Here is a 26,425-nt window from a genome sequence, read left to right on the forward strand (position 1 = left end):
ATGTCACACAGAATGGGATTGGATGTCACACAGTATGGGGTTGGATGTCACACAGTATGGGGTTGGATGTCACACAGAATGGGGTTGGATGTCACACAGAATGGGGTTGGAGGTCACAATGTAACTTATTTTGTAACAGGAAATGAAGCAACATGGCATACAGAGCCTTTCTTTGATCAAATTATAGTTACTAAAAAAAATCAGCATTTTGTTTCTTGAGAACAACATATTGAGTAAATGTGTTTGTGTATGTATGTGTGGGTGTGTGACAGAAAGAAATTGTATAAGAGAGAAGCAATGAAGGGATCTCTTCCTAGCACATACTGTAAGAGCTTGGGATTTATTGTAAACTGGCAGTGGCAATGTTGATAGTGACAACCAACCCCACATTCCATGTGACAACCAACCACACATTCCCTGTGACAACCAACCCCACATTCCATGTGACAACCAACCCCACATTCCATGTGACAACCAACCCCACATTCCACGTGACAACCATCCCCAACACCATAATTGTTCAAGGATACTCCCATAATTCAAACATTTATAAAGAAAATTCCAATATATATTTTTTACCTTCACCTATGAAAAACACTAATTCCCATCCGCTCAATGTTTTGTCATGCTGACATGAATTGACCAGGTGGATGAGTTCTTAAGGATCCCCCCCTTTTTTCAATTTTCACCGACAATTACATATCAAGTCTAACTGCCTGTAACTCAGGCCCTGAAGCAAGGATATGCACATTCTTGGTACCATTTGAAAGGAAACACTTTGAAGTTTGTGGAAATTTGAAAGGAATGTAGGAGAATATAACACAATAGATCTGGTAAAAGTTAATACAAAGACAAAACCAACCGTTCTATTGTATTTTTTTGTACCATCATCTTTGAAATGCAAGAGAAAGGCCATCATATATTATTCCAGCCCAGCTGCAATTTAGATTTTGGCCACTAGATGGCAGAAGCTTATGTGCAACGTTTTAGACTGATCCAGTGAACCATTGCATTTCTGTTCAAAATGTTGTGTCAAGACTGCCCAAATGCGCTAAATTGCTTTATTCATAACTTTTCATGTTCAAAACTGTGCACTCTCCTCAAACAATAGTTTGTTTTTCTTTCACTTTAATAGCTACTGTAAATTGGACAGTGCAGCTAGATTAACAAGAATTTAAGCTTTCTGCCAATATCAGATATGTCTATGTACTGAGAAATGTTTGTGTAACTTACAACCTCATGCTAATCACATTAGCCTACGTTAGCTCAACGTCCCACAGGGGACCCACCAATCCTGAAGAAGTTTTAAACAAATTCACACATTTTAACTTTAAAATGATTACACTACTCCATTTAGATTGGGAGTAATTAGCACTGTGACAACCAACCCATGGGACAACCAACCCGTCCTCCCCTAACTTACAGAAGTTAGAATAGTGATTCAAACCTTTACTTGTTTTCTTTCTGTTTTGTTTGGGATTCACAGTGACTGAAATGCAGTGTGCATTGTTAGGTTAAAATGTGGTTGAGTCAGGAAAATAATGACTGTAAAATGTCAAGAGATAAAAAAGAAATGCGTCATTGCTGTAAGAGAAAGTAACGACCACCCATTAGTATAACGCTATAGACTATTCACAATTCTGTTTCAGAGCGTCCAATATGGTTATGTTGTTGTGCGGGTGCTGTTTGTTTCAATAGGACTAAATCACACGTTAGTAGTAGATCCTCAATAATATCGTCATACCGAGCATGTGTAGGCCTATCTATTCTATTATGCTACCTATTTCTCATCATAAAGCGACAAAAATAATTCTACATAAATATCTGTTTTAGGGGAGAAAATGTTTAGAATCGATGGCTGAAATGTGATACCATGACACGACACAAGTATACACATTCACAGGTTGTTGTTTGCCCCAAAAAATACATGGCGATTTCCGTTGAGCAGTTACCGGTGCGCATGCAGCTGCCCACTACCAAGCTTGCAGAAGTGCCTCTCTTTTTGACAGATAGGCCTATCTATTAAAAGCTGCTGACGTCAAAAGCGACTGCCATCTTTGACTAGGGCAGAGCTGCTGCGTTCCATTGAAGAACTGAGGAGGTATCAACCACGCGCAGTGCCTTTGCAGCAATCCAGTCCACACAGAACGGGAGTGATATCTGTTAGTTGTTGAAATACGCAGACATTTCCTCCTGCTGACTGCAAGCCACCGACCACGGTACAGGTAAGAGAACACTTTAGATTTCTCTTTTCTATTATAACGCAAATGTTTTATTTTCGGGGTTTTCACCAAAATATTTTCAGTACAAAATGAAGTACTCGGTTTTGAATTGTGAAGCCGTTTTCTATTGAGAGCATCGGAGGATATGTTTTGATAAACCCTGCATGACGGTCCACTTGATTAATAAAGGTGTATTCGTTGCCTTTTTGTTAAATTCGCATGCCTGATTTTGAAATATATCAATTATAGGCTATGTGTATTGTTATTAGAGAAAGCCATGCCGGGGTTTGCCTCTTTCTAATTACATGAACCTTGTGTTGTGCGTGTAAATCTCCACGAGCAGTCGATTTTCTGAAATTGAAGGATGCTGTATGTGCTAATGCGTAAGGTGTGGGCGTTTTCTGCGTTTCAGCACCTTGGACAATGACAGCTGGGGCTCGGCTGCGCTGTTGTCTCTCTTGCTCTCAAACTCGCTCAGAAAATAAGCAGACGAACACGCACAATAAATTAAACAAAGACACGGCTTTATTAGATATTCAAACCGTATTACATACGACTTGTTGTGTTTTGCACCAGCATGCTTTGAAACGTGTGTATATTTAGAAGCTTTTGGGGATTTTGCGCAGAGCTGGTTTATCACTCCCGCGAGTGATGCTTAAGAGGATGGTATTTTACTACCGCTTCTCAAATGTGGGTAGGCAGCAGCCCACTGCTGATGCCGCAGGGGAATCGTGAATGATAGTAAGTCTATCAAATCAAAAGTAGGGGTGATTTAGTGCAGATTTAGAGCCTAATGTGCGTTAAAAATGCAGTTGGGGAGAAACATCCCAAAGGGGTGAAAGAAGGGGTCCTCAATTGATTTAGGGAATGTCATTATAGTAAACTGCGCCAGAGTGTGTCGATGGGAGGAGGAGGAGGGGGGGTAAACAGGGGAGACACGACCGACCGACATTCTTCATGAAAATGCCACTATATATGTACGCCCGTCCGTGCTCGCTGGCTGTAGCCTACTCAGTTTGTTGCGTCAAAATGGCCACATCCCTGCCATGCCATTTAGGTGACGAAGCATCGGTAATTACGTCTGTGTCTTCCCGGTGCTAGAGGATGGGCGGGGGCTTGAGGCGAGAAGAGCGGGGGAGGACGGTGAAACCCGCACTATGACATCCTATAGCCCCCATCCATCCACGCCATCCTATACGTATATGCACTGCACCTCGACTACATCAAACCACAGATGAGATCCTTAGATCGTCGACTTGTCAAGCACGAAGCATGTGGTGAAATTGACACCAAATCTGTTATGATGTATGTGCATTTAAATGGTCTTCTCTCCATCATGGCTCAATGGAACGTTGGTTGATTGCTGACCAGACCTTTAAGGTTTGCGGCAAATTAGTTATGTAGGTCACGTGCTCCTCTACGTGCTCTTCTTCGCAGGTCGCACCTGGAAATACTGTTTTTAGATTTCAGCACCACGTGATGTTGGACCACCGTCGCATCTCCCCATTGCTCTGCCTGAGAGTTTTCAGTCTCTTGTGCCATAACATCAGAGAGAGAGAGACAGAGAGACAGGGACAGAAAGAAAGAGACATAGAGAGAGAGGAAAGAGAGAGAGAGATAATATCAAAATGGAGAAGCTAGTAACATGCCGTTAGATATGAAAGGAATCCATCATTGAATGGAGTGTTGAGAGGGCCCATGTTGAGCTGACAAATAAAAGAACATGCAACGCCTGCTTTCGGTTGACATGGCTGCTATAGCCTATCATATCGCATCATGCGGCTTCCATCGGTTTGACTGCAGAGCGTGGGCGGCACTATAGGGCTTTTTCCACGAGTAAATGGTGACTCATATACCATCACCCAGCGGTAGCGGTTGATTGTTTTTCGGAACAGCCTATTGTTCGTTTATATAGCTGCTCTCTCGCTCTCTCTCTACGTGTGTGTCTGGTATACCGAGCTGAAATCTATAGATTTGCTGAACTGTGCATTGTGCGTATTGGTGCATGCGGCTTTCCCTATTTTTTCAGAGCATATACTCTCCAGATATCAGTAAATGACTGCCGACAATTACCAAATGTCCCCTTAAAAAAGCTATAATGAAATGGACATTTGGCCAAGAAGCCCGTTGGGAGTGAATCGATTTCAGAACATTTAACTTATATCACAATCTATATGATTGTAGCCTTGGATTAATTAATTCACCTTTTTTTGCCAAACATACCAACGAATAAATGCCTCACTGTTACTGATTGATAATGATGCTTGTCAACTGAAAGAACTATGGCATTCTACTGTAATTCGACATGCATTTGTGATGTACTGTATGCCTTGAGGAAGCTGAAGAATCGTGCATTTTGCTCGATGTCAGTGGGACTGTGTGTGATGGTATCTCTATAATGAGGTCTGTATTGATGTTGAGTAATGTGCTGTTCTGACCAACGTAGACTAGTGGACGCTATTCTAGGTTCATGGCCCTGGAAAAGGACTGTAGATTAGGTTTTCAGTCAGGAAGTACTGTATTTTGCATCCCAAAGGGCACCCTATTCCATATTTAGTGCACTACTTTTGGCCTAGGCCCATAGGGCTCGCATCAAAAGTAGTGCACTTTGTAGGGAATATGGTGCCGTTTGCAAAATATGTGTGGGGATTGACTGTATTGATATCATAATCTGGCCATTTTTGTGTAGGCTATTATCAATTCAGAAACCTATAAGATCTAACACATACGTGGAAACATTAAAGTATGTTGCATGATAAGATTCAATCCAACACTATGTTTAAGCTTTTCAGAGTATCTATATGACAAGATTCAATCCAACACTATGTTTAAGCTTTTCAGAGTATGTATATGACAAGATTCAATCCAACACTATGTTTAAGCTTTTCAGAGTATCTATATGATAAGATTCAATCCAACACCATCTTTAAGCTTTTCAGAGTATCTATATGATAAGATTCAATCCAACACTATGTTTAAGCTTTTCAGAGTATCTATATGATAAGATTCAATCCAACACTATGTTTAAGCTTTTCAGAGTATCTATATGATAAGATTCAATCCAACACTATGTTTAAGCTTTTCAGAGTATCTATATGATAAGATTCAATCCAACACTATGTTTAAGCTTTTCAGAGTATGTATATGATAAGATTCAATCCAACACTATGTTTAAGCTTTTCAGAGTATCTATATGATAAGATTCAATCCAACACTATGTTTAAGCTTTTCAGAGTATGTATATGATAAGATTCAATCCAACACTATGTTTAAGCTTTTCAGAGTATGTACATGATAAGATTCAATCCAACACTATGTTTAAGCTTTTCAGAGTATGTATAGGCTTCTATCAGGTACAGCGTATTCTGTTTCACTACATAACAAAGGCCTACTCCAGTAGCATCAGTTTCACCAAGATAGTTAACCTTGCCTTTGACCTGATGACAGTAGTGGAACAGGAGGAGGAGGGGAGAGGATTTGGCATCTACTCTTTACCACAAGGGAGTTAGTCTAATTTTCCCTGAGACAATCAGGTAGTAAACAATAAGACAAAATGGCTGCTGCTGTAGAGCAGAGGAAGCTATGGCGATGTCAGAAGATTGAGGACTTTGGCGCGTTCCCTCCGTCACTGCCTATGACACATGGCTGGGACACATCGATGGGAGAATCTCTCGATAGCAAGTCTGCATCAGCCCTGGGACAAAGGAGTTGTACAATTTTGGTAGAAGATGTTGTAGAATTCTTCTATACCCAAAGCCCCCTCGTCTTTATAGTGAAGATGAAACAGAGAAGCTATGATGTCACCTTGCGCTGCAGTCTTTGAGATAGTTGTATAATGTTATGTTGGCTCCAACTAATGATTCCATTTGGCTGACAGTCATATAGTTATATTTCCTGCAAATGTCAGAGTCATCAACATGGTTGTTGGTTTTCAATGTACTTTACTGAGCTGCATTGCACTATTCAGCTATTCAATCAATCAAATTGTGTTTATATAGCCAGCAACCTAACCCATGGACCCCCACAGAGCATGTCACTAACAATTATTCACTGGTAATAATAGTGAGAGATGCTGGAGTGTCACTCTGCGGGCTGTTACCATCTGAGCTCTTCTTCTCTGGTGCTACTGGGGGTTTTCCCATGATCCTCTCTTCCCACCACCCACCAATCAGAAGAGGGGCTGATGTTCCTCAGACTGATGGAAAAGAGAAGATAATGGCGAATGAAAGGATTAGTGAGAGAAAGAGAGAGAGAGAAAGAGAGAGATAAAGAGAGAGAGAGGGAGAGAGAGAAATAGAGAGATAGAGACGAGTAAGAGAGATTGTACCTTTAATCTTCTATACTGCAATGACAATGCATCAAAACATTTAATCCACTGCAGGTACAGTAGTACATCTACTAAATGTTTACTTTCGAGTACAGATGGCCAAATGTCATTAGGGTGAGTTATCTTTGATAAATATTGTTTGTCTTCTTGTTGTTGGACCTTCTCCAAATCATACAGCACATATATCATCAAAGCTTTTGTAAAGAATATTTGTTGGTTTTCATAGACCTCATCAACTATCTCTGTTTTTAGAACATTACATTGGTCAGTGATGACAAGACATATGGTGTGAGCAGGCCTGCCAGTAACAGGGTATGACGCAGACTGCAACAGTAGTAAGTCTAGTGCTGCAAGTTGCTGTGACCACAGAGAGCATCTTCCCAGTCAGTTGTATGATGGAAGGATTCCTCTGTGTTGAGTTACGAGGCATATGATTGGTTGAAACCTCCCTGGTCTGGACTGAAGCACGGACATCGCCATCGAATCCCTTCTTCAGTGAGCCACGTTATTAACCAAGTCATCTGGTCTCGTCAACATGAATGTGCTTGGGCCGTTCACCATTACATGTCCTATAGGGAGCTCAGGTACCTGACAATAGGCTAGATACACATTAGTATTGTGTTGACTCTGGGCTGCATTCAACACCATTACTGTATCTTATTCAGAAGCCAATAAAGCGAGTCTCTGTGGTGATATGGTTGCTCTACCTTTGTCAATCTGAGGCTGGGTAATTTATGACGCTGCAGTGCAGGCCGTGGGGGTTCTGGTAGATTATGCCCGGGGTTTTCTGACTTGTAAATAACTCAGTTGTTGTTAGACAGTCTGCCCTAAGATTGGAAGGTTGGGGGTTCAATCCCCAGGCAAGTCATATAAAAAAACAGTAAAAAATAAACAATTACGGGACCCTATGTGTTTCTGCTTGGCACTTAGCGTTAAGGAGATAGATTGGGGGTAAGGCCCTGTGATAGACTAGTATCCTGTCCAGGGGGTTGCTTGTACATCACACTATAGAAACAGGAGATTGGCTCCTGCTGTAAGCCAAGGCGACTTACTTTATTCTGGCTTGCACATACTGTACCTAGAACTGCCTGATCAGAATTCATAGTGAATGAGTAATGACACTCTGTCTGTATGCAATACATTGGCTTTATTGTCATATCACTGCCTGGGATTGGATCTTTCTCCTCTCTCTCTCTCTTTCTCTCTTTGTCTTTCTCTCGCCGGCACGCATGCATGCGCGTGCACACACACATTTGATTTGCCTGAGAGATTTTGATTAGATCTAATCTGTGTGTGTGTGTGTTCTTCGTATAGCCGTAATATGATAATAATGCAGATGTTGGTTCACTGAGCTAAAGCTTCATGGGAATATAGAGAATATCAATTAGGGACAATTGTAGGTAACATGCTTCAATTTCCTGCCTGGCCAATCAGCTCAATGCATATTTGTCTTGACTGGATTTACACTCATAATGAGTTATTTTTCTCTCTGTCTGAAGTCTTTTTCATAGTGGATTATGCACATCTCTCTCTTTTGCTTGCTACTAGTAACATGTACTAAATAGTAGGTTAGAACATGCTTATTACATGTATTAACACCTATTCATGTTAATATTTAACCAAATTTAAAGATAATCATGAGGGATTGGACAGAAGAAGAAGAGGAAGAGAAGAAGAATAGCAGAGATCCTGTATGTAATTCAATGAGTGCACTAGGGAATAATACGATGTCATTCAGACATAGCTATTATTATTAGATATTGTGAGTGAGGGTCTTGTCAGAATGTGTTTCTTGGCCCGGGGGCCCACTAATTGCTTTTTAATGTCTTTGTCTTTATGACTCCTCAAATATTTAATAGCCTCTAATGCTGCCTCATCTTGGCTACCGAGGCTGCTGTCGCTGGACAACTGAGAAATTTCATTTTGGGGCTTATTTGACTGATTCATGGCAATTTTCCCCACATAATTCAATGTGTCCCAGATGACAGCCTATCCATTTGGAACACAGATAAATTATGTGGGGAAAATTGCCATAAATCAGTCAAATATAAGCCATGAATGTGTTCACGGAATTGGAACATCAACGTGTTTGAATGGAACATTGTGGGGTAGGACTCTGAATAGGCTGTGTTACAGTACAAACACATTCCAGAGACAAAAAATGATTACGGGGATAATGAAACAAATCAATATTGATTAAGACAAAACACTTTGATTATCTATTACCACAGCATCAGTAAACCATCTGTAATTGTATCTGCATGTTCCTTGCAGGGATGGGGATTGGGTGCTTCAATGTGCCCCTTGCCATTCAATTCCATCAAATATCACAACATTAAAAAGCTTCTGCTGCAGGTTTCGGCGTGCCTGTGCATCTCGAAACAGTTTTATCGTCTCAGTCCATTAAAAACTGGAAGGTCATGCTTTTAATTCAAAACAGGCTCCCGACCCGTCTCGTAGCGCTGGAACAATAAACTGAAAATGATCGACACCGACCAAACCGACCACTTATTGTGGACATTTAGCTAATATCGTTCATTATGATAAGTAGGCTATACTAGAGAAATGTGAAGTTTAAAATGAAGTTTGCTAATATGGGTGATTGTTGGGACAATTGATAGCTACTTTATATTCAAACTAGCAGTAGTCGTTTGAAGGGTAGTATAAAAAACTGGTGGACATTGTTATAAACTATTTATCGTTATGGTGTTGATTCAGTCAATTTATCTTAAAATGTATTTTTGTCCATATCGCCCAGCTCTAGTGTCCGGTACAGTATGTTCAGGTCATATCCCAGCTCTAGTGTCTGGTACAGTAGGTTCAGATCATATCCCAGCTCTAGTGTCTGGTACAGTAGGTTCAGATCATATCCCAGCTCTAGTGTCTGGTACAGTAGGTTTTCTCTACAGATCATATCCCAGCTCTAGTGTCTGGTACAGTAAGTTCAGATCATATCCCAGCTCTAGTGTCTGGTACAGTAGGTTTTCTCTACAGATCATATCCCAGCTCTAGTGTCTGGTACAGTAGGTTCAGATCATATCCCAGCTCTAGTGTCTGGTACATTAGGTTTTCTCTACAGATCATATCCCAGCTCTAGTGTCTGGTACAGTAGGTTCAGATCATATCCCAGCTCTAGTGTCTGGTACATTAGGTTTTCTCTACAGATCATATCCCAGCTCTAGTGTCTGGTACAGTAGGTTCAGATCAAATCCCAGCTCTAGTGTCTGGTACAGTAGGTTCAGGTTTTCTCTATAGATCTATCGTCTCGTAACAGGTTGTCTCCTCCTGCCTCTCCCATAACCTCTCATTCCCATTCTCTCCCTTCTCTCCCCTCTCACTATTTTCCCCACCTCACCCCACCCCTCTCCTAATCCATCTCACCTATCTCACGTCTCTACCCCCTCCCACCCCTCCCCATCCCTCCCACCTCTCTTACCACCCCTCCCACTTTTCCCCCTCCCACCTCTCTCCCCTCTCTCCCCCATCCCACCTCTCTCCTCTCATCCCCTGTCCCTTGCCGACCTCTGCGGCGGCCGCTCTTTGTTGTGTTCGTCATATTTGTCATATTTCCCAGGCCCTCCGGGGGCAGTCTGCTGTTAGTTAATGTTCCCAAGAGGAAGGGAATGAGCTAGTTTTGACCAGCCCAGCTGGGTGCCTCCCTGGCCCTAACCGTAACACTACACAAGGAGACCGCAGAGGTGACTGTCTGCCACCGTCAGAGGGGAGATAGGGCTCCTGCTCTGCAGTACATGGGGAGATAGGGCTCCTGCTCTGCAGTACATGGGGAGATAGGGCTCCTGCTCTGCAGTACATGGGGAGATAGAGCTCCTGCTCTGCAGTACATGGGGAGATAGGGCTCCTGCTCTGCAGTACACGGGGAGATAGGGCTCCTGTTCTGCAGCACATTGGGAGATAGGGCTCCTGCTCTGCAGTACATGGGGATATAGGGCTTCTGCTCTGCAGTACATGGGGAGATAGTATTTGTTTTCTTTCAAGTACTTATTTGAGCATTTGATTTGGTTGCTGCTTTCTGAAGGGCCAGCAGATGGGCGAGGTTTGCACCTTTGGGACTATTCCATAGGCTCCATTGCTTCTGGCACCGCAAGCTTTAATCAAACATATTGACAGAAAACATGTGTTATCACACTACCTCAATAGTACCTCTACAATATGAGTTTTGGTTCTGACTATTTCAGGGAGATTTGGCTGATTGATGGATGAGAAGCAGGTACACATTTTTGTGTGTGTTTTGTATTGAGGATTGGAGGAGGACAATCAGCTGTAGAGAGGTGATGTTGAGAGGACAATCAGCTTTTTGAAACGGCCTGAGTGGTGTGAGAAGGTCATGAATGCAAACAGCAGGGTCAGCTACCCTATATCCCAGTGTAAACAGCAGGGTCAGCTACCTTATATCCCAGTGTAAACAGCAGGGTCAGTTACCCTTATATCCCAGTGTAAACAGCAGGGTCAGTTACCTTATATCCCAGTGTAAACAGCAGGGTCAGCTACCCTATATCCCAGTGTAAACAGCAGGGTCAGCTACCTTATATCCCAGTGTAAACAGCAGGGTCAGCTACCTTATATCCCAGTGTAAACAGCAGGGTCAGTTACCTTATATCCCAGTGTAAACAGCAGGGTCAGTTACCTTATATCCCAGTGTAAACAGCAGGGTCAGTTACCTTATATCCCAGTGTAAACAGCAGGGTCAGTTACCTTATATCCCAGTGTAAACAGCAGGGTCAGTTACCTTATATCCCAGTGTAAACAGCAGGGTCAGTTACCTTATATCCCAGTGTAAACAGCAGGGTCAGCTACCTTATATCCCAGTGTAAACAGCAGGGTCAGCTACCTTATATCCCAGTGTTAACAGCAGGGTCAGCTACCTTATATCCCAGTGTAAACAGCAGGGTCAGTTACCTTATATCCCAGTGTAAACAGCAGGGTCAGTTACCTTATATCCCAGTGTAAACAGCAGGGTCAGTTACCTTATATCCCAGTGTAAACAGCAGGGTCAGCTACCTTATATCCCAGTGTAAACAGCAGGGTCAGCTACCTTATATCCCAGTGTTAACAGGCTTTAGATGAGAGATGACCCTATTTCAAAAACATCCTCACAATACGCTTCTTTAGTTTAGGATGATTTAAAGAGGACTCATTCTTATTCCATAGGCTAATATCTCACAGATTAAACATAGACCACAGAGCACATATTGATGTGTAAATGGTGTTGTTGTGGTGGATACTGTGTGTGGTATTAGCTGGAGCAAAGACTGAGATTAACCAGAGGAAGAAGAGAAAATGGCAGCCGTTGCAAACAAAGGGTCACTGTGAGCATGCCAACATGCATGCACGCAAACAAACACACACACAGAGACAAAGAGCTATTCTCTGTTTAAGTGTTGGACCAGAACAATGATTCTGTCTATTGTCAGAACAGACCATGTGTCGGTTTGTCTGTAAGGTTAGGAAATGCCAGTCTAACTGAACATTTGTTTGGTCTGGGTTCTTGGGTCAACCACATAGCTGCTGCCCACTGAATGAATGACGAAGGCAGTTACCTTTAGCTGAAGTTTCGATCAGGGCACGGAACGCATCCCTGAGGAATTTAAAGCACCTCCTTGAAATTCTCATTCCCTCGTTCATTTTGATTTCAGACAGCACGGTAATGTGTTTGTGGTTCTGTACCAGGCAGGGTCTTTATTTGATGAATACGTGTACAGTCATTTTAAGTTTTCCAGGCGAGATCATTTGCAGGCACACGAGGGAGAGCCAGCCGACAGGGGTGGGGGTGGGGGTTGGGTTGGGGAGAGCGTTCTGTAAGTACTCTGTGATTGGACAAGGCATGAAATATGGCCGCCTCATAAGATAAGGGAACGTGTGGGGAATTTGAATGAAGCCATCTCAATATTTTTCATTACTGGACCTGCAGTGATTATAGCTGCCTGACTGTAGCTCAGCCATATCGTCTATGAAGGGTGCCTGTTATATAATACAGTATCTTTGACAGTTACGTTTTAAAATGTGGAAATTGTAAAAGTAACAAATGCATTAACTGGTTAACTGCTTTTTAATATCTTATTCATTATTTTTTAACATCTCATTAATAAGTCTTTCGTCAACTAGAAGCGATCACAGTGTTTATTACCTTGGGAAATGTAAGAGCTGTCATATAAAACATTTAACAACATATTGTCTGCCGCCATAATGAAATGATGCTATACTCTGCAAAGCTCAGTTAAACAGCCCCTATAGTGTGTGTGTGTGTGTGTGTGTGACAGAGAGAGAGAGAGAGAGAGAGAGAGAGAGAGAGAGAGACAGAGAGAGACAGAGAGAGAGAGATACAGAGAGAGAGAGATACAGAGAGAGAGAGAGAGAGAGAGAGAGAGATACAGAGAGCGAGAGAGAGAGAGAGAGAGAGAGAGAGAGAGAGAGAGAGAGAGAGAGAGAAGGAGTTTGTCTTAGCTTGTATCAGGACAGATAGTCAGTTAGGCCTAGCAGTGGCTTGCATGGAGCAGTGGTGGAGGACCTGATGTGTGTTAGAATCATCAATAAGAGGATGACACTGGAAAACATCTCCACAGACATTTTTTAATGATATTATGCTTCCTTTGCAGTTTTTTGGTGCTTCCGACGAATCGCAAATTAAACATTTACCAGCATTTTGGATTTTGAAAGGAAGAGGGAGGGAGGTAGAGGATAAGGTTTGGAGAGAAAGAGGGTGGTAGATGGATAGATTAGATAGTGGATGGGCATGAGGAGGGGAGGGAGGGGAAGGAGGTCGAGGAAGGTAAAGAATAAGTCAGCGTGTCTGTCTCAGAGGCAGATGTCTGGCAGCTGTCAGAGGGAAACAGAAGAGAGTAAATCATAGTAAATTAGCTGAGCCAATCAGTAAATGTGTCTGACCTTGTTAACATGACAGAAACCCATTCTCTCTCTGCTGGATCTGAGAGTAACATAAAGCTTCCTGTTTATCTGTCAGTGGAGATGGACGTGGACCGTTCAACCTCACACATTGATTGTGTTGATTCTCTGGTCCAGATTTGTAGGTTGATTGTATAGCAGCATGTTTACCTTGGGCTCTATTCAATCCGTATCGTGTTGCAGCATGATAAAAATGTAATATTCCCGTGTTGGCGGAAACTGGATTCACGGTAAACTCTGCAGATGTCGGCTCAATAGGAAATGACCTTTACATTTCTAGCATGCTATCTGTAACGCATTACAGATTGAATAGAGTTCCGTGTGTTATCTGAATATTACCTGCTGATTCCCACTTAGATTCCCATCTATTTGCACTGCAAATAAGTAATTCACTTGAATAGATTTTCACATGATACCTTAGATATTGTTCTCTTGTGTTATACATATATTTGAAGTCAGAGGATTGGATTTATAGAGTGCTTTTTTTAGTAACGAGGAGTGTATGTATTGTAGCATATACAGTACGTAGGTCAGGTTATGTCCTAGCTGTGTTTAAAGTCTCAACTAGTTATGACATACATCTCCAAGGGTTATCCATGTTTCTGTGACAACAACCCTAGTGGATGCTCCCTCAGCATGAATCACGTCTTCACAATGTCCAAGAGAGGTGATAAACCCCGGGCTTGTAGTTCACACTCATAATGACAACGGTCTCATCAGATCTCAATCTAAATAGATCAGAATCGAAATGGAATCTTTAGATCAGAAGCTTCATGGAATCTTTAGATCAGAAGCTTCATGGAATCTTTAGATCAGAAGCTAAATGGTTCACAGACACATATTTCTAGTCCATTGTGAAAATGTTAAATTAATAGCCGGATGAAATAATATGACTCAATAGGTTGATTAAATAATTAATTAATTGGATTATTAAAAATCTATTAATTGATGGCATGTATCCAGTTGCCCTCTGAACCCCTCAGTTTAGGACTGGTTGATGTGCTAGTTTCAGTGGTAAACTGCAGAGGGGATAACAGGCAGCCTTGAGGGGCTCCAGAGAGAGAATCCAGCCTGTTTGTGTTTGAGATGAAAGCCTTTCTTTCTCTGGTAACAAATGTTGATGCCCTGTTTTTCAATCTAATTTGATTTAAAAGGCACTGCTTCTGCTGCTGCCCAGTCGGTAAGAGATTTCTGTAATCCAAGATGGCTGCTGGTCATGTTTAGCCATGCAGGAGAAGGAAACGTCTAAAGAAAAGCTATGGAGGGAGGAAAGCGAACATACTGTGTGCTTTGTGTACAAAGATCCCATGGGACAAAAATGGGTTGAATCAACATTGTTTCCACGTCATTTCAACAAAACAATTCAATGTGATGATGTTGAATCAAGGTGGAAAACTGATTGGATTTGAAAAAAGTCATCAACGTCAGGGAATTTAATCTTCTTTTCACCCAACTTTTAACCTAAATCCAATGACAAGACAGTGACATTTTTTTTCACATTGAATTCACGTTAATTGACAATTCAACCAAATGTAAATTAAAACTAGACATTGAACTGACGTCTGTACCCAGTGGGATAGCTCTCCAGTGGCTGTAAAAAAGGTTATGAGTGATACTGTATTTTGTTAACATGATAATATGGTCACTTCTGCATGAGAATATGTATATCTGTATGTAGGAGTCAAATATTACAGTATATGACCTAGTCAGTTACCAAGAGGAAGATGGCTTTATGATACTGTACTAAAGATGACTGATTACTGTAATACATCTTTAAGATTACTGTAGTAAAGATGTGGCGCTTGTTACAACCGCAGATGTCGTGAGATTCCCAAGACACATGTAGGCTCCAACTGCAAGGGAACAGAACGATCTGGAGGGCAGAATATGGAATAGAATCTGGATTGCCTTGTCACGAACGATGATACACTCTCTGACACATAATATTTTACACTACTACACATAACTTTAACGTTGGTGATTTCGATGTTGTTAGGTTGTTAGGTTGTAAAGATGATTTATTATAGTAATCAGCGGAGCCTTACTGTGAAGGGTACATATATTCTGTCACATGCATCCCGATACGATTGCCCCTCTATTATATTTAGCAAGGTAAACAATGACTATCGTCAATCCCTCAGTGAATGTGAGTAGGTGCTACTGAGGAGAGATCAAACCCCAGTCTGGCAGTGGAGGCTGCTGAGGGGAGGACGGCTCATAATAATGGCCGGAATGGAGTCAATAGAATGGTATCAAAACACATCAAAAACATGGTTTCCATGTGGTTGATACCATTCCATTGAGCCGTCCTTCGCTCAGTAGCCTCCACTGCTGTCTACTGTATGACTGAACCTCTAATGATTCTGGCCCACAGGGAAACACAGCACAGGCTTACAGTGTCCAGTGTTTGAGCTAGCTAACCCACAATATCCCTTCGACTTGACTCTCTAAGACTGCCATCATTCTGCAAACATCAATGACTTGCGCACTTCCTTATCATTCAGTGGAACAAATGCTGTTGCAGTCACTAATACTCTACTATACTGGGTTCTAACTGCGCCAGGGACTGCAGATAGAAAGCGCCTGCCGTTCATTCGCCTGAGATCCAAGAAAATAGAGGGGGGGTAGATTCACCTTTGACGTGTAGGTTAATTACTGTGGCATTGGGCAAAACACATCTCAGAAAATGACATGATGTGGGCACGCTTCCTAAAAAGACACAAATATCTACACTAGCACTGAAGCAATGTATTTGGCACGCATTCTAAGTGGTATTCTAGTATGTCAATTGGAACGTAACCTTAGCTCTGGGAACATCCTTGTTTAGCTTAACATGCTAAAGGCTGTCGTTTAGCTTAGCAGACTAAATAAAATGTCTAGCTTAGCGTGCTAAAAGACGTTATTTAGCTTAGCATGATAACATTTGTTGTTTTGTGTCTCCTTTCCTCCTCTAGTCTTCCCCGGCCTCCCAGTAGGATCTATTCTTTCCAGTTGGAGACCAACTCCACCCCATACAGCCAGTAGCCATGGCTGAAGACTTGGACATGCGCAATGAGCTGTCGGATATGCAGCAACGCGCCGACCAGCTTGGAGATGAGGTGAGCAACACAACCCCTACCCATGCTACTGTTTACCACATCTTCAACAGATTTATAGACACGTGAGAGACACTCAAGCCTTCAGGGAGTACACAGAAAATCATCCAGAAATAGGCATATGCAACCACTACACGTAAAACAAATATGAAAAGATGAGCTTGGAATAAAAGGTGTATGCTTTAGCTGTAGATTTGATGATAAACTCATTCCTCACTCTCCACTTGACATAAAATCCACAGATCCAGTTAAATACATCTTCCACCTCAAATGACTGTACACGTTACAGTGTCACACATTACCATAAGATGGCCCGCTAGATGACCTCATCCTGAGAGCAGCCAGCTCCTATAGAGAAGGGTAATGTGCTGTTGGCCTCATTCGCTGCTCGATGCAAGGGTCTGTGTGTCAGGTGGAGGGAGGGTCCAACTGCATCCAGTTTTATGTAACGGTGAAGTGTGTGTGTGTTAGTTTGTATGTGTGTGTGTGTTGCCAGCAGCCTCCATACTAGCCTGCAGCAGCCTAGCCCACATTTCTCCTGCCTCTCCGATGACTCACACTTTCACAGCTGAGCAGAATATTAAACACACACACACACACACACACACATGCAACACAACCAGGACATAAAATGGTGGTTCCAATCACAGTTTCCTCTCTCTCTGTGTCCAATCACGTCGCTAATGCTAAACAACATTTCACCTTGAGACGTTTCTTACACAACGGCCATCTTGAAGCTGTATCTCTGAGATTCAGAGTATAGTGGTGGTCATTTGGTTTCTGATGGGTGTGGGGGAGTGGGGGAGAAATGTAAACGTTACAGCGTTGAGGCTCAGCCTGTGAGCCCGGGCTGTGTCTCCTCCCTCCCCCATCCCCGGGGGCTCAGCAATGCAGTGAGCTGCCTCACAGAGCGGATCCGAGCTGCAGCCATGCAAAAGGGATAAGATATCACAGCTCCCACAGAAACCCCGCAACCCCAGTACAGCCAGAGCCTCACAGCCACATGCCTAATGATCTCTATGTAGAGAGAAAATTGGAGCATGCCGCTATCGCTCGCTAGCTTGCTAGCTGGCCAACAGTAGAAGAGGTTGAAAAGGGGGTTGGGAAATTGATCCCAAGCATTCAATGTAGAGTATATGCAGTTATTTTACAACATGGTTTACAACAGTTTGAATGATACTGATAAATATAAGCACTGTTTTAATCTTATTTAAATACAAATGTATTTAAAACACAAGTTCAGTAATGCTTCCAAACCTTTTAAATGTATTGTTTGCACAGTATTGTCATGATTGTGCATAATTGTGATTTTGTGTTTTTTGTGCCTCTAAAGAAACATATCTTATAACTGACTCTCTGTAGCTACATCACAGTTCTGTCATTTCCATGATGGTCATTGTAACAATTCACCCTACTGATACACAACATTATATTTTTATTTTAACCTTAAATGTCCAATGCAATCCTTTTTATCTCAATATCAATCATTTATGGGTAACAGTTAAGTACCTCAAGTACTTAAGTATCTTAAGTATTTCACAAACAAACATGTGGTGCTTCTAGAGTAGACCATATGGTGATATCTGGAGTAGACCATATGGTGATATCTGGAGTAGACCATGTGGTGATATCTGGAGTAGACCATGTGGTGATATCTAGAGTAGACCATATGGTGATATCTGGAGTAGACCATGTGGTGATATCTAGAGTAGACCATATGGTGATATCTGGAGTAGACCATATGGTGATATCTGGAGTAGACCATATGGTGATATCTGGAGTAGACCATGTGGTGATATCTGGAGTAGACCATATGGTGTTATCTGGAGTAGACCATGTGGTGATATCTAGAGTAGACCATATGGTGATATCTAGAGTAGACCATATGGTGATATCTAGAGTAGACCATATGGTGATATCTAGAGTAGACCATATGGTGATATCTAGAGTAGACCAAATGGTGATATCTAGAGTAGACCATATGGTGATATCTAGAGTAGACCATATGGTGATATCTAGAGTAGACCATATGGTGATATCTAGAGTAGACCATAGGTGATATCTAGAGTAGACCATGTGGTGATATCTAGAGTAGACCATATGGTGATATCTAGAGTAGACCATGTGGTGATATCTAGAGTAGACCATATGGTGATATCTAGAGTAGATCATATGGTGATATCTAGAGTAGACCATGTGGTGATATCTAGAGTAGACCATATGGTGATATCTAGAGTAGACCATATGGTGATATCTAGAGTAGACCATGTGGTGATATCTAGAGTAGACCATATGGTGATATCTGGAGTAGACCATGTGGTGATACCTAGAGTAGACCTGCATCTCAACCTCCACTCATATCTGTCATGTCTTCTGATGCTTTCCAGTTCTCATGTTTCTTCTCCTTTCTGTCCACAGTCACTGGAGAGCACTCGTCGTATGCTACAGCTGGTGGAAGAGGTAAGAGAAAGACACCATTCATACTTACAGTGTTCACAACGCCAAGCCAGAATACAATGCCGAGCCGTGCATGATATTAACATGGGTAAGACATGCACTGTGTGTTCTTACATGTGCAGAACCAGGATCTGCCTGGCACAGCAAATTCACTGGAGCACATTTAACTCGGAGAGTGTTAAATATATCAGTCGGAGAGTGTTAAATTAGTTTTGAAATGTTATCTTGGTAAGAAGAGGGGAGATGAGAGGGAGATCAGGAGAGAGAGAGAGAGAGATCAGGAGAGAGAGAGAGCGAGAGAGAGAGAGAGAGAGAGAGAGAGAGATCAGAAGAGAGACTGAGAGAGAGAGATCAGAAGAGAGAGCGAGAGAGAGAGAGATCAGAAGAGAGAGAGAGAGAGATCAGAAGAGAGAGAGAGGGATAGGGAGGGAGAGAACAGAGAACAGAGAGATAACAGGTCTCTGATGACAGCCTTGTGCTGCATATCTCAAGGTCATATTGATCATCAGTTCATATATCTCACCAAATAGCACAGCACAGCACCTCCCTGTCATCACTGGAGGGAGAGAGGGAGAGAGGGGGAGGGAGAGATGGACAGAGGGGGAGAGATGGAGAGAGAGGGAGAGGGGAGAGAGGGAGAGATAGAGGGAGGGAGAGAGAGAGCAAGAGAGAGAGGGGAGAGGGGAGAGAGAGAAGGATAACAGCACCTCGGACATGACAAACAGTCAAGTGTAGGTGAAGATAGAGGGGGGGACTGTCTGACAAAAGAGAAAATGGAGGATAATGGAGAGAGGGAGCAAGAGACGAAGAGAGGGACAGTTAGACTGCGATGATCAATCAGATGATTAGCGATAAGAGTCTATCACCCCACAGGTCAAGAACACAGATTCTATTTTATTAAAGTGATTATCTCTCTCTCTGTCGTCATAATATGTAGGTGAGCAAATTCTCTTTTTCATACAATCAAAAATGGATCTGCATTTCCAAATACATAATGATAGAATCCAGGGGTATCCATCTCCATCCATACGGTTTGCATAAGGTGATAGTATCGAACCAAGCTGAGCCAAGCTGAGGGGTTCAGTGCAGTGTACTATGGGGATCGTATTCAATTGTGCCAAGAAGACTCCCCTGGGAGTCATATTAACTAACTTGGGATTTCTCTGGGAAGTGGAATGCTAAATTACAGAATAATTTATACACTGCAGTTGTGGCTTATTGCTCTCCCTTGCCCCAAACTTTGATGCTCTCTTCCTTGTAAACTGCTGAGGAGGCAGGAATGAGAGGCAGGGGAGGCAGGGTGTCTTTTTATGCTGCCTATGCTCCACACCAGGTTCCATGTTTATTAGTCAGCCAGGAACTGTAAAAGTCTCCATGATATCAGGAGGGTTATGTTTTGTTAGCCACATTGAACACTGGTCAGAGGTCCATACTGTATCTGTATCTAAAGCCAATCGATTACTAATATGGATAGTGTTGGCTAACCTAACATAGCAGGTGTAAAAAAGTCCCACACCTGTTTTTCAGGGGAAATGGAAGTTAGGTTGAAAATACTGTATCCCTGAAAACCAACCCTGCGGAGAGTGGTTTGGGCTGGCTATTCATGTAGTTTTCTACCGACCCTGCGGAGAGTGGTTTGGGCTGGCTATTCATGTAGTTTTCTACCGACCCTGCGGAGAGTGGTTTGGGCTGGCTATTCATGTAGTTTCAGAACCCCAAGGTCTCCAAGTGCACTGTAATCCACTGCTGGGATTGGTGAAATGATCTGACACAGATATAGAATAGCAGTGTACAGGCTGCTGTAAGAAAGAAGATGGTGCCTGCATCGTAAATAGGCATAAAGTCCGATTTTGGCATTATTATCAGCTTTCAATCTGATGCCAAGCTTTTCATTTAGGATTTTTTTATCAATCGTCTTTGTATGTCAGATATTTACAATGTGTCATACCAAACAAAGGGTTAATGTTCCCTGGCTTATAACCTCTGAACCTGATCAATACTACCCCACTTCCTCTCACAGGAGGGTAACAGGTGACCCCACTTTCCCTCAATATCTACATTTTTAAACATAAACACCTACAACATTAAAACCCGAAGCGCTAACCATTACAGTAAAGTCAAAGACACACAGGTTGGCCAATCCAGTTTAAAATCACACCAGAAACGCTTAGAATATGCAAATATTCTCAGGCTGCCACGATTCGGACAATGTTACTGTTTCTTGAGAGATTTTAAGTTGAGCAAATGGCAAGACCTTGGTCTAACTTTGCCTAAGGCTTGAGGTGGGTTTTATTCTGATGGTCTCCTCCTGTTTTCCAATCATGTTGCCTTGCACTCTAATCTGTATTCTATAAGGCGTCCGTACCCGCCCTTTGTGATCTGACCTCTCTCTCTCTTTCTTTTTATTTCCTTCCATTCATCCCTTCCTTCTTCACCTCTCTTCGCTGTGGTGTTTGGGGATTAGAGTAAAGATGCTGGTATCAGGACCTTGGTTATGCTGGATGAGCAAGGAGGTAAGTGTCGTGGAGAAGGGAAACCCAATGGGATGACGTTCCCAGCCTTGTATCTGATGTTTAGCGATGAATAACATAACAGTGCATGTTTCGAAGTAGTTAGCTAGAACGACAGATCCTACCGTATATTTCAACTTGAGTTATTTTCAAGTGCTTTGTACATTGAAATAGACAGATATATGGATGAAGCTACAAAAAAACTCATATGGTTATCTTTTAGACGTTAAATGTAAACAAACAAATGTAGATATTCTTGATGTTTGAATTGTTTGCTGTGTACTTGCTCATATCCATTACATGCCAGTTCATAACTAAGGTTTTCTCCAACTACCCCTTTGAAACAGTCATTTCCTCCATTTTAATTTCTGCCCTAATGCATGCTTTATTATGAATTCCACTGCAGGTCAACAATTCCTTTGAAACCTGATGAAGAAACTAACAACTCTTTTTTTTTCCGTTTTCTAACTTTTGGTTTTGTTTGCTAACTGCTTTTTCTTGGTGTGCTAACATGTTTTCTTTGGTTCGCTAACTTCATTACCTTGGTTTCACTAACTTCATTACCTTGGTTTCACTAACTTCATTACCTTGGTTTCACTAACTTATATTCTTTGGTTTTGCTAACATGTTTTCTTTGGATTCGTTAACAGTTTTTCATTCGCTTCGCTAACAGCTTTTCTCTGCTTTCGTACCCCAAAGACAACAAGTATACCTCAAAACATTCTCAGGCCAAACACCGCAACAACCACCCTTTATTTACTAGATTTAAGTCTCCATTATACTTCTGTGCCAAAAGTTGAATTAGAGAAGCCCACTTATCCATAATTTGGGTGAATTGTTCCAGTCATGGGGGTTTATCCCTAAAAGGTCACCAACCGAACAGTAGGACAACGTGTCAAAGGTGTAGTTATAAAACCGGTTCTGTCTCAGAGTTGGGGAAGTAAACCAAGGATCCATTTAACAACAAAATTCATTCTCTTTCTTCCATGGATTTACACACTAACAATTGAACACACTTTTGTATCATCCCTGGTTAAATGCAGTTTGTGAATGCACTGGATTATGGCACGTCATGAAAAGACGCAGCCACACAAACAAACAGTACAAGTCAACATGTTTAACACACTGTGCTCCTCTAAAGGACTACTGTGTTAGCCATATTCCTTAAAGTCTTGTTACTCTATAAAGCAGACGAAGAATGCAGACATGATTTACACCTGATAGTGACCAATAACAAATGTTATATAGAGAAACTAATAGCATGGCCTAAACCCTGGTTCAGTTGAAACTTCCCACTGTGCACAGACATCAAATCAACATCTATTCCACGTTGGTTAAACATCATTTCATTGAAATGACGTGGAAACAACGTGGATTCAACCAGTGTGTGCGTAGTGGGTTATTGGCATTACCACTGGTTTGTTGTGCTTGGATTGACCAGAGGACATAATTGTCCTGCCGGAAGGCATTAGCCTCAATCTAGCCTTCTGATTGGCCGGTTCGACTGCTGTGATCAGATCCTAATGGGGAAAGCCCACGACTGAGGACCTTGATTACAGACTCACTGTAATCTGCTCATTCCTTATCATCCCTCCATATCTTTATCATCCCTCCATATCTTTATCATCCCTCTATATCTCTGTCATCCCGCTATATCTCTGTCATCCCTCTATATCTTTATCATCCCTCCATATCTTTATCATCCCTCCATATCTTTATCATCCCGCTATATCTCTGTCATCCCGCTATATCTCTGTCATCCCTCTATATCTTTATCATCCCTCCATATCTTTATCATCCCTCCATATCTTTATCATCCCGCTATATCTCTGTCATCCCGCTATATCTCTATCATCCCGCTATATCTTTATCATCCCTCCATATCTTTATCATCCCTCCATATCTGTATCATCACTCTGTATCTCTATCATCCCTCTATATCTTTGTCATCCCTCGATCCACTTATCTCTCCCCTTCTGCAATCCATCCGTCCAGGGTTACAGGGAAGCATTTTTAAATCATGAATCTTGTTCTGGAGGCAGCTCTGCAGAGTGGTCACTAGCTGGAACATAAACATCACCCTAACCTTAACCCCACTGCTAACCATAATGCCTAACCCTAACTTTAAATTAAGTCCAAAAAGCACAACAAAATCATGCATTTTTATAATATAGAATATTTTGACTTTGCAGCTTGCACATCTAGCGGAAATCGCGTAGTTCTGCCTCAAGGACAAGACTCATGACAATAAACGTCAACCTGCTCCAGGCTTGCCTCCACAAAGCCCATTTGGACGGCTTGCTAGTTGCTGAGGTGTCTGTAAGCCTGGCTAGCTGCCCTCTGACCTCTGCTTATTGATGGTGTCGTATTGGAGAAGCCTGAGGCTGATGCACAAGGTTTGAATGAATCACAAAATGAAATAACAAAGAAAGCTGGATGGAAAATATAGGGTTGGGTAATGTTCCACTAGCAAATAAATGTATTATTTCCATTTTACATTCTTCTTCTCCTCTGTTTAAGTAAAGGTCACATGACTAAGTTGTTGCTACAGTACAAAAGCATGCCAGGGATTTTACAAAGGTGGACAGTGTCAATGGGCTTAGCCTTGACTGTATTCCTGACGTACTCTACTCTACCTTCCAACCTCATCTCACTATAACACATACTGCACGTAATTCCTACGCAGTCTCCTACACCACGACCCCGGAGTTGTCCATCCACCCACCTACCTGGGGGGCACCCCTCCCACACCAGGGCTGAGGTCAATTCCATTTTCAATTAATTTACTGCAGGGAATTAAATGCATTCATTTAAAGACAATTTGATTTAAATAAAACTGAAATTAAATGAATGAGTAAAAAAATCCTCATAGACAATGTTGTCAATTTTCCATTCATTCTGAACTTTCTGCTGAATTGACAATGTAATTTACCACAACCCAACCCAACCCAACCCAACCCTTCCCCACACCACACCACATCAATAGGACCCACCAGCTACCTTCACCAGGTCCAGACCCCACTGCCCATGAACGGCATACAGAATTTCCTAGGGGAAGGATACTGTAGGGTAGAATCGGTAGGATTTCAGATTGGCCCTAAGTTTCCATGAAGCTACAACCATGGCGAACGTTGTGAAGGGTTATATCTTCAGATTTTCAATTTAAACCATTAATATTTATTTAACATAACTTCCAACACTAAAAGGCTTCTGTAAAATGAAATTAGTATATAAAAATGATTTATGGAAACTGAATGTCTCAGTCATGACTTTAATCAGTCCCCAGTACTCATATATTTCTGTCATAGTCAATAAAATTCATTCCACTGCTGTCATCCCTTTGTCCTGACCAGAACAACTGGATCGTGTTGAAGATGGCATGAACCATATTAACCAAGACATGAAGGAGGCCGAGAAAAGTTTAAAAGATTTAGGGAAATGCTGTGGCCTTTTCATATGTCCCTGTAACAAGTAGGTACTGACCCAACGAGCCCAAAGGTTCTTCACTATGTGGTGGCGTCCAGTTCTTTTCCTTTCGTCACAGTGACTGTCTGAATCTGTTGTCTTCTCTTTGTCTTCTCTCCTCCTTTCTTTCTTTTGTTTCCTTTTCTTCTCACGTGCTTCGTTCTGTGGGGGATAAATTACTTGTGTTTAATCAGAGCAAATGGAGCGCATCGAGGAGGGAATGGACCAAATCAATAAGGACATGAAGGATGCAGAAAAGAATTTGAACGATCTAGGAGCATTCTGTGGTCTTTGCTCCTGTCCTTGTAACAAGTAGGTGCTGCCTGCCTGCCTGCCTGCCATTAAAACCAGGGTACAAGTGGCGTCATAGTGGTCAGTAGTGCGCTAGTCTTCTCCAGCTCTAACCAGACTGACTCCTCCCCTCTAACCTCTAACCTCTGACCTCTTACCTCCACGCTCAATAACTCAGCCTGAACCAAGAAGGCCATGACGGCATAAGACAGGCACACACACACTTCCACACAAGACATGTTGTCTCGCACACATGCTGTACACACACACACACACACACACACACACACACACACACACACACACACACACACACACACACACACACACACACACACACACACACACACACACACACACACACACAGTGACTGACAGGAGCCTCAGGTCCTCATGGGTCTCGCTCTAGTGATCCTCCGGGCAGGCCTCCAGACATATCCCAGAATCCTTTGCACCATCCGCAGGCTCGGCTCAGGAGCTCCCCACAGGCCCATCTGTCACAGCCTACGCTGAACCAGGGTGTCAGAACAGTGCATGGAGGTTGTTAACAACAATGCACTGTTAGCCTATACCGTGTGTAGAGAGTATCCAAGTTCCCCTCAGCAGCATAATAGCCAAGCTGACTACTACCCACAAAATGTCCAAACACTTCCTGTCCCTAACTAGTAATGCTAGACAGGACATTCTATGACCTCTGAACACATCCAACCAGCAAAGCTCCTATCCATCCGCAAACCAAACTCTCCTCCACTCAGACCAGGTCAAAACTCATTAGCAGTGCCCTTCTCCAAGCACCATTCTCCAAGTACCCTTCTCGTCCAAGCAAACTTCTCGTTTGCACGCTTACGTAAGAGTCCATAGAACAACACCATTCTCCTCTTGCCAGACTATCAAAGCCACTATAGCCACTACTACTATCAAAGCCACTGTAAACACTACTACTATCATAGCCACTATAGTTACTATTACTATCATAGCCACTATAGTTACTATTACTATCATAGCCACTATAGTTACTGTTGCTATCATAACCACTATAGTTACTAATACTGTCATAACCACTATAGTTGCTAATACTGTCATAGCCACTGTAAGATTCCAAGACTGCTTAACATTTTCCTCATCTGCATGTAAATA

General features: G+C 42.2%; 1 protein-coding gene across 1 annotated transcript in view; it reads left to right on the plus strand.

The window, feature by feature from the left end:
* The first annotated feature begins 2,067 nt into the window (after nt 1-2,067).
* LOC112217856 (synaptosomal-associated protein 25-A) overlaps nt 2,068-26,425 on the plus strand; it is a 42,176-nt gene continuing 17,818 nt past the window's right edge. Inside the window, exons 1-5 of the mRNA XM_042300927.1 lie at nt 2,068-2,225; nt 16,425-16,568; nt 18,984-19,025; nt 21,487-21,535; nt 25,192-25,309. Coding sequence (XP_042156861.1) covers nt 16,497-16,568; nt 18,984-19,025; nt 21,487-21,535; nt 25,192-25,309 — 281 coding nt within the window. The 5' untranslated portion in view covers nt 2,068-2,225; nt 16,425-16,496. The remainder of the gene's footprint in view (nt 2,226-16,424; nt 16,569-18,983; nt 19,026-21,486; nt 21,536-25,191; nt 25,310-26,425) is intronic.

This window comes from Oncorhynchus tshawytscha, linkage group LG18, assembly GCF_018296145.1.
Source record: "Oncorhynchus tshawytscha isolate Ot180627B linkage group LG18, Otsh_v2.0, whole genome shotgun sequence".
NCBI lineage: Eukaryota > Metazoa > Chordata > Actinopteri > Salmoniformes > Salmonidae > Oncorhynchus > Oncorhynchus tshawytscha.